Source organism: Bacillus rossius, chromosome 1 (assembly GCF_032445375.1).
Source record: "Bacillus rossius redtenbacheri isolate Brsri chromosome 1, Brsri_v3, whole genome shotgun sequence".
NCBI lineage: Eukaryota > Metazoa > Arthropoda > Insecta > Phasmatodea > Bacillidae > Bacillus > Bacillus rossius.
The window spans coordinates 374,653,303-374,662,341 of NC_086330.1; the positions used below are offsets into that span (position 1 = coordinate 374,653,303).

A 9,039-nucleotide genomic window follows, 5' to 3' on the forward strand; every position below is an offset into this window, starting at 1 on the left:
ACGGAACATCGCTGGTTTATTACGGAAACGAGGCTTTGTGCTGCTGGGTAACGGAAAAAAATTCCGTTTCTGGTGTGCGTGTTTCGTGAACGCAGTTCGAATACATCACAAGGTTGCGCAGATAACGGAACTGATAAATGTGCGCATGTACTGTCGAAATAAGTAGATTAATTGTTGTGTTTTGTAATATAAATGGTACGGTATTACGTATTACGTCCGTTGTACGATACAACTAGTACATATTCTCGGTCTTTTCGTTTGTTAGCTACTTACATCACGATAATTTTTGTACGGTACTTTGGCTAACCTGTCTTGTGTTATTTACTTTCTTGAAAGCCATTTTTTTCATCAAAGTGTTTTTGTCGTGTGTACAGACGTGAAACCTTTTTATGTTGTTCGATAGTGTTGTGTTCTTCAGTGCCGGTTGTAGAAATGAAGCGTGTGACAGAACAATGTGTATCTGGGGCAAAAAAAAAGAACGTTATTCTTCAGAACTTTCGACCAAACTACATATATAAAATAATGGCCATGCTTGTCATCTTCAAATGTTTTGGAACGCCACACTTTTTGTAATGTATGCACGTGTGACTTTTCGATTGCGCATGGTGGAAGGGATGACTGAGGACGGCATATTGAAACAAAGAAACATGCAGAACATTTTAAAGCCGTGAGGAGCAATAAATCTATATCGTCGTTTTTCGCTACATCTGAAGAAACGAAAGTAACAAACGCAGAGTTATTGTTTACAAGTTTTTTGGTAGAACACAATTTACCAATAGCAGTAGCCGATCATTCGGGTAATTTGTATAGAGCTATGTTTCCGGACTCAAAAATTGCACAGAAATACAGCTGTGCGAGAGCAAACTGCCTTAGTGGAGTATATGGCTGGTGAAACTAAATTGAAACTGTTGAATCGTTAGTAAGTGGACCATTTGCTTTAGCTACAGATGGGAGTACTGATTGTAATGCAGTGAAGATTTATCCATTAGTTGTTTCATTTTTAAATCAAACACAAGGTAAAATTTGCACTGTACTGTTATCCCTTGTTGAGAGTACTAAGACTAAGAAAATTTCACAACTAGAAATGTTACACTTCAAAAATGAATTAAAGAACAGTTATCAAAAGTTGTGTGAAAAAATTTTTGAGCGCTCGCCATTGAAATACCCCATTACATAAACCAAACACAGACTGCAGGTCATTGAACGGGACGCTATAATGTAAAGTGACATATTTAAAATGTATTTGTTATTTAACGAACTTCCGTATGTATATAATGAAGAAAATACAGCAGGGTGCTAAAATATGAGTAATCTCTTTCTATAATATTATATTTTTTCATCAAAAGTATGTTTTTTTGTAATTGTAAATATCAGGGAAATTTTGAATTTTTAATCAGGGAAATCAGGGAAAAATCAGGGAATATTTTTGGTGACTGTGAGTGGCCACCATGTTTACACATCTGAGAGCATTTTCTGTGTAACGTTACAGGTTACAAACGAGGCTGTACTGAAGGAAGCTTGTGAAGAGCACCCTCTGTGCGTCGTATCCATCCTCCCATACATACTGGATTGTCAGTCTTCGTGTCGTAATGAGTATCTAGACATCCTGCAGAAGTTGGGCGACAAGTACAAGAAGAAGATGTGGGGGTGAGTATCTTGCGTACTTGAACGTTGTAATGACCTGGAATGTATAAGGCCATCCCAGAAAGCGGTTAGCACCGAGAAGGCGTGAAGGAAATACAGTAGAACCCTGTTATAATGTTTTTCAAGGGAGCACAAGAAAAAAACATTGTAAGCAGGAAAACGTTATAAGCAGGAAATCTCAATTTAGCACTTAACAATGTTCAAGCTTTGTACCAATGGACTCACCAAGCTATGTAAACAACTTTAATGTTAAAACCAAAGATAGTATACTTGATACATGAATTTTCTGAAACAAGCCAACAATTTTTCAACTTCGTCTTGTTCCTTAGTTAAATTTTGTTTGTCTTTAAAAATACACTGCCACATTTTTTGTAAAATTGTTTCACGATTCATGATGACAACATTAAGAGTGAGAAGTCTACTCCTTTGCCACCTGAGAATGTTTAATTTTGGGATTCCTACATATGAATGAAAAAAAAATTATTTGTAAGCAATAGAAAACACTTTTGTTATGCCCTCGCTCAATGGTACGTGCATCTGAATACCCACTGGAATGGCAAGGAAGAGAAGAGTTGACTAAGGGTGCCAACTGACACGTAACTATGAACATTGTGTACCTTCAGTATATTGCATAAAATTGTATTTTAACAAACTTCATGTATTGTATGGCAGTGATTGTAAACATACATAAAGGAAACTTTTTATCGTAAGTGTTGGAATAATTTGGTTTTAAAACATTTTTTCCCCATTTATTGAATGTTAGAAAGCAAACATTATAAGCAGGAAATTACACTATTTATGAACGTTATATGCAGGAAATAAATACATTGTCCTTATGGGGGAAATATTGGGACTTTAAAAATATGACATTATAAGCAGGAAAACATTATATGCAGGAACATTATAACAGGGTTCTACTGTAAAATGAAACACGTGATGAAGTGAAAGGTCATGTGACTTGTTTAGCAATGATTATCTAGGGGTGTTCAATATTGAAATACAGTAAAACTCACTTAAGATGTTCCCGCATAATACGTTTTCCTACTTATTAAGTTCACAAAATTATTCCCTTGATCACTTCCATGTATCCCTATGTTAATTTTTCCGATTCATAACGTTTGCTTCCTGCAAAAAATAAAACGTTTATCTTTAAACTTTTAAACTCTATTTATTTCTAATTTTTAAATATTTTCTTATTTCTGAACGATAACAAAATAATTTGAACTTGCACAAGACTGTCAATACCTTTGCCAGACGCCGAACACTGCTACAAGTGTGTTTTTCGACCAATCATCTGCTTATATTGAGACACTGTTTCATCTGTATGCCATTTCCCCTAATCAAGGCAGAACATCTGACGAATGAGAAACCTGTGCCACGTGCCTCACGCTGTTACAAGTTTTATTTTCGACCAATCATCTGCTTGCATTTGTATAGACTGTGAGGCTGTTCCATCTACACAAAAGTGTCCTTGGTATGGCGGCCAAATATCACTTAAGCTCCATTATGGGCTGAGTGCCAATGACTGATGAAAATTCAAAATGAATGTTTGTAATGAGGTTGATTACCGGCGCAGCCTGGTCCTCAGCCGTAAAGCTTGGTCTTAGTACATATTAATTAATTGCTTCAGCCCCTATCAAGCGCAACCTATTCAGACAACGAGCAGAGAACTAGGAGTTTACGCCACTGCCTCCAGCTACACTGAGAGGAGGGAGTCACGTGACCACTGCCCAATCACAACACATTTCACTACAATAAAACTTCCAGAAGTCAGTGCCTGCTTTACTGTCTCTTCTCTCTCTCTTTAGTCAAATAATAAATACTGTGGGAAATGCATGAGTTCAACTTTACCATCATAAGAATACATACAAATTGCCAGAAAGCCTTGGCAGCTGAAAAAAGTCCACAAAAAATGGGTGCTTTCGAGTTGCGCACATGTGTCTCATCCTATTTTTTCACTCAAACAATAGAAAATGTTCTAGAATCATTATGAAAGCTTCTGAATAGCCCCAAATGTAAAATATAGGCATTAAAAAAAAATTTGTAGCAAATAACAATCTGAAAATATATATTTACCAACATAATAATATTAGAACCAGTAAAATTACAAATAAAACATCTTCTTAACACAAAAATTATTGACAAGAATATTAATAGTGATAAAACACAAGTATAAAAATTAGTTCACTATAACCTTGAAACTATATAAACGGCGGATTTCTCTGAATGACAAAATATATTTATTTCATAAACAAACACTTGCAAAAGCCAGGGAGACCAGTGTCTTGCAACGTTACAAATTTTTTTCGAATACACAGCATTAGTCGGCACTAACATGTAGCTCTAGAACTACGTATGTACATCTGAAAAACACCAAGACGAAGATGCCACCAGATAGCGTAATGGCTAGTAACTTTCTCTTTTAGGTAAACGGGATTGCTTTGAAGGGGGAAGTGTGTGTGGGTGTGGTTCTTTTTTTAATATATATATATATATATAAGTAAAGTGGTGTATGGATGTGTAGGTGTATTTTACTATTGGCTAGTCAAACAAAATGCTTGTTGACACTTCTAAAGTATAATTATTCTGGCCAAATAGAGCAAATTCTGTAAGAAATGGCATCAGAAGTGTGGCAGTAATTTACTGTTGACTGTGCAAACAAACTGAATTCAATGCAGGCAATAAGTTTGATGGACAATTTAATAGTTTAATTCTTTGAAAGTTCACCATCATTGTATTTATTTCCATTAGAGCCCGTCTACAATAGTCCGAACCTGTGCATGGTCCGTGTCCTTATCCAAATGTGAGTGATGTCACATTGTCTCACCGAAAACTGCCCTGTCCACAATTGCTATGTCCGATGTCCGAATGTATTGATTTATAAAGTTGTCACCAGAGCGCAGTAAATGTGCCAAACCAAATGTTTTTGTTTATTGTTTTGATGCTTTGTAGTTTGAGATTGAACTTATGAAAGTTGTGCGAGTTCAATATTATATATTTATTCAGATATTTAACAAAAACAAACACCACGTTATCAAACGGGAACCGGAAATTCAAATATCGTGAGTGTTCTGTTCTTTTTCTGTGTCCGAAGTACTCAGGTTGGGACAAAAAGTTCAAATTGACGAATGTCTTCGGACCATTATTGTAACATTTTCTTTTTATTCCTATGTTTTAAAGGAGGGTGTATGTAGATTTCTTGGGGTAATTACTAGATTGATATTGATTTAGTTTTATTAAGTGTTCTCTATATTATTTCGAATTTATTTTTTTATTAATACATATTACATTTTTAATAGGTTGGTGTGTTTACTGTAGCTTGAAACAGTGCTTTTTTTTGTAGCCAAAACACTAAATATTTTATTACTTAAAACACCTCATAAATAATGTGTGAATAATATTTATTTTATTGTTTAAGTCAGAACCCAGAACCGAGAACCGATTTTAAAGAACCGGTACCAAACCGAGAACCGGGAAAAAACAGGAATTTACCCATCACTAGTCGGCACTAACATGTAGCTCTAATGTTCTGGTGCACTTCGGTTTTGTTTTTGCATGCAATTCTATTTGAACAATCTACACATATGGTATAACACTGCTTATAATCAAAAATGTAAGTAAAGTGTAAAGTAAATGGTTTAATGTGTTAAATTTCACTGATAGGATAAGTGTTGATGTAGTTAAGTTTATTTATTATTATTATTATTATTATTATTCGATTTTTTTTTTTTTTTTAATTTTGGTAGCAAACATTGTAAGCAGAAAATACTGTACATAATTTTTTTAATGTTATACACAGGATTTAAATACATTTTCATTAAGAGGAAAATGTTGGGACTTAAAACTTATGATGTTATAAGCAGGATAACATAACAGGTTTCTACTTTTGCCGTATTGGTCCGAAAATAAGCCAACCTCAAAAATAGGCCGACCCCTTCTACAGCACACTCAAAATCAGGGAAAACTAATTTTTAACTAACTTAAATGATTATCAGCAGCATATTACCACAGTAACACTTCAACTAAGTTAGTATTTATTGAACTGACAAAATGTGTTATTCATAGAAATGGTGACGTAAAAACATTTACCTGTACGTTTAATTTTGACGTAAAAAAAAACCAAAATAGTTTCATGTAAAACGTGTATGAATCAACCGTAAAACAGCCAATATTGCAAATAGGTTTTATTGTTCTTGTTACTGTTGGTATGTACCGGTATTTGTTTATTCGTGTCGCAACTACAAGTTGCCAACACTGGTGCCATTATTTTGATTTTCCTGTGGTAGAAGAGTAAAAAAGCATACTACGGTAAATAACCTATTACAAATTTGCTGTTTTTACTAATTGTTTACTGTAAATACTGTACCACATTTTACAAGCAAATAAAATTACCGCAGCCTGTTAAATACAGTTCAAAAATAACCAGACCGAGCTTTCAAAAGCTATGTGCTACAAGTGACCACGTCTGTGTACTTAAAATATGATACGTTATTGGGGTTAAGTGTGTTTACTAAATTTCTAAGTTGGAAAAATTATTAATTCCACGTAAGTACGGCGTAATTTTAGGTCAATGAATTGTATATCTGATAACATTTGACGTCGTCCGGGCCTGCGGCCCCTTTGAGCCCGATATGACACCGCCCAACCACCGTCTCAGTTCAAACCTCCCGCTCGTGCGTGCGTGTGTGCGTGTGTTTCTAGCCCGGCAAGAGGGCGCTTAGATGCAGTGCGCCGCACCCCTTAATGTGTTAATTAATATTGTAACCCTTTTTCTTTCATTCTTTTGCCCCAGTGTTTTGTTGCAGTTTACCCATGTATTTCTTTAATTTAAATATTACGTTACTTAAAAAACTATAGACGTTGCCCAGGCGGACCCGAATAGGCACGGACTTGGACGAGGGTAGGAATGTTTTATATAAATTCTCAATAACTACGTAAATATTAATGTACTTTAAATTGCCAGTAGTTTGTATATATTTTTTAATGTTAATCTATGATTTACTTAACTTTCGCCGGGGCACGGAATCGCAGAATGTTGTAACGGTAATTGTGTTCGGCGCGAAGGGGCGCCATGTTGCCACCTGCAAGCGATGAGCTCACCCCAGTCTCTCTCTCCCGCCGGCCGAGGGCGGTCGTGTCACTGCCTTGGGGCGGCCACGTGTGTGGTTAGCCTCCTCTAATCTGATTCGTGCCTCGGGCGTTTTCTCAGTTGTATCAGTGAAGGAGCATGTACGGATGGAAAGCGTGAGTAGAATAAACCAATTAACTGTGTTACGTGTTTTTGTGTTCGGGGGGGCCACGTGGGATCCCAACCTGGCCGGCGGCGTGTGGGACGCCCTGAGAACCCACTGCGTATTAGAAGCGTGCCCGACGCTGAGAGCGGGCTTAGGTAGGGTCGAGAGCTGCGTGTAACATCTAGAGGGCTAATATCTCGCCACACACGGGCCACGTAACGCCCTGGGTTAGAGTCTCCAGCCGGGTCCACGTGCCCACTCACGTGGTGGCGCCCACTAAATTTCACCGATAATTTTCACTACAACACCGTACGCCCTCACATTTTTATGCCATAAGTGATCTCCTTGAAATGTATGTGTTTAATTATACTATTTAGGCTAGTACCCATTATAGGCCGACTCTAGACTTCAAGGTTGACAAAACTGGCAAAAAAGGTTGGCTTATATTCAGACCAATACGGTATATTGGAGAATAATTCTGTGAGAATATTGTGCCTTCTGAATGCTGTTTGCTGACACTTGTGCAAACAAAGACTGCTGGTGGCCATGTCTGTGATGGGCAGTGGAGTAACCAGCATGGGCATACAGCTGGTCCCATGCCATGGGCCGGTGACCGTGGCAGTAATTGTGGTTTCCGATCCTTAGCTGGGTGTGGGCGGAAGCAGGAGCGCAGCCGGACCTGGAATCTGCTCTGGAAATTGGAGGTTTCGGCTATCCTGCCATGGCTGTGCTCAACCACAAGAAAATGAAGTACTCAATACTGCGAGGTGCATTCTCGTACGATGGCATTAATGAGTTCCTAAGGTGAGTGTAGTTGCATCAATAAATTTTTGGTTTTAAAAAAGAAATTGAGGTAGCAATGGCTGTTCATGCATATGAACAGTGTACAAGTTTGAAGCAAGATGCTAGTTTATTAGCTAACAAAGCCTGCGTTCAAGTCAACTTGATTTCAATTTTTCCTTTAGTATTTTTTTTATTTTTGTGTGTACTACCAGCCAATAAACATTTTGAGTTTTAATACAGGTTGAGTATGGTTTTATTTTTGATAAATATATACTAGTATTTTAACTTAACTTTTCATTACATAATTGTTTTAAATTACAAACATGAAAAAAACTTTATATGAGAACTTGGTATGGTTTGATTATACTAGTTTGTCAGATAAGATGTGGTTTGGCTAAATATTTGAAACTGAGAATACCTTTGTTCTACCAACCAAAAAATAATCAAATTTTAATTTCTATAATTATTTTAAACTAATCATCTCATTTTCTGGTGTTGGCCAAACAAATTTATGATGGTACATTTGTTGGTTTAGGTTGTATAGCAAGTGTTGCCTTGCTATGGTGTTGCAGGGACTTGTCTTACGGTCGTGGCAACACTTCTCCAGTGAAGGGCGCAGCGTTGCCCAGCGTGGCGACCGTGGAAGCGTGGGACGGAAAGGATGGTCAGCCGCCTCCAGAGGAGGACATCGACTTGTCCGATGTCGACTTAGACGACCTGAAAGACGAGCTCTAGTGCGGCTGTCTTTTTACACCTTCGCCTGTTATACGCTGGTGTATGCTTCCTTGTGCGTTTGTTTTATGTGTTTTACGAGAAGTGCTCGCATCTAGCATTCGGAACAGTTGACTTTACTGACTTAGTTGTGTATCATGAACTTCCGCAGATGTCAACTAAGACTTGAGACCTACAAGACTTAAACAGATGCATTTCTTTTGTGTCAAAGTATGTGTATGATGTCATAAACAATTTATATACAAAATAATATTTTTTTTTACTCCTTCCTAATAGTTATAATGTATAAATCATCAGTTTCAATAATTGCTGTCAGATTTGTACATCGTAATAGGGTTTGTTGGTGATAGCCGTCACTGAGTATACTCTTGAAATGCATTGCCCTCTTTTTAATGTGATATTACTGCAAACAGTTTAGAGTTCAGGCTGGAATATGTGAATAAGTTTGTACACCTATCCCTTACTTAGCACAACTAATTCGTTCCTAAAAATGCTCGTGTTATTTGAAATAGTGTATTCTGAAGCATTAGTTTCCATAAATAGCAAGGCTAATTTATTTAATGTGTTCCAAAATTGTGTAGGAAAATATACTTTACGTAATATAAATGCATTGAATAACACTCAACTATAAATATGTCACACCATT

The 9,039-nt window shown here is 36.8% G+C and overlaps 1 protein-coding gene across 2 annotated transcripts in view; it reads left to right on the forward strand.

Moving 5' to 3' along the window:
* Positions 1-8,640, forward strand: part of LOC134528522 (protein disulfide-isomerase A6 homolog) — a 35,525-nt gene extending 26,885 nt beyond the window's left edge. For both annotated transcript variants that reach the window (XM_063362225.1, XM_063362224.1), the window contains exons 6-8: positions 1,490-1,647; positions 7,524-7,682; positions 8,234-8,640. In XM_063362225.1, coding sequence (XP_063218295.1) covers positions 1,490-1,647; positions 7,524-7,682; positions 8,234-8,396 — 480 coding nt within the window. In that variant the 3' untranslated portion in view covers positions 8,397-8,640. The remainder of the gene's footprint in view (positions 1-1,489; positions 1,648-7,523; positions 7,683-8,233) is intronic.
* Positions 8,641-9,039: the final 399 nt, after the last annotated feature.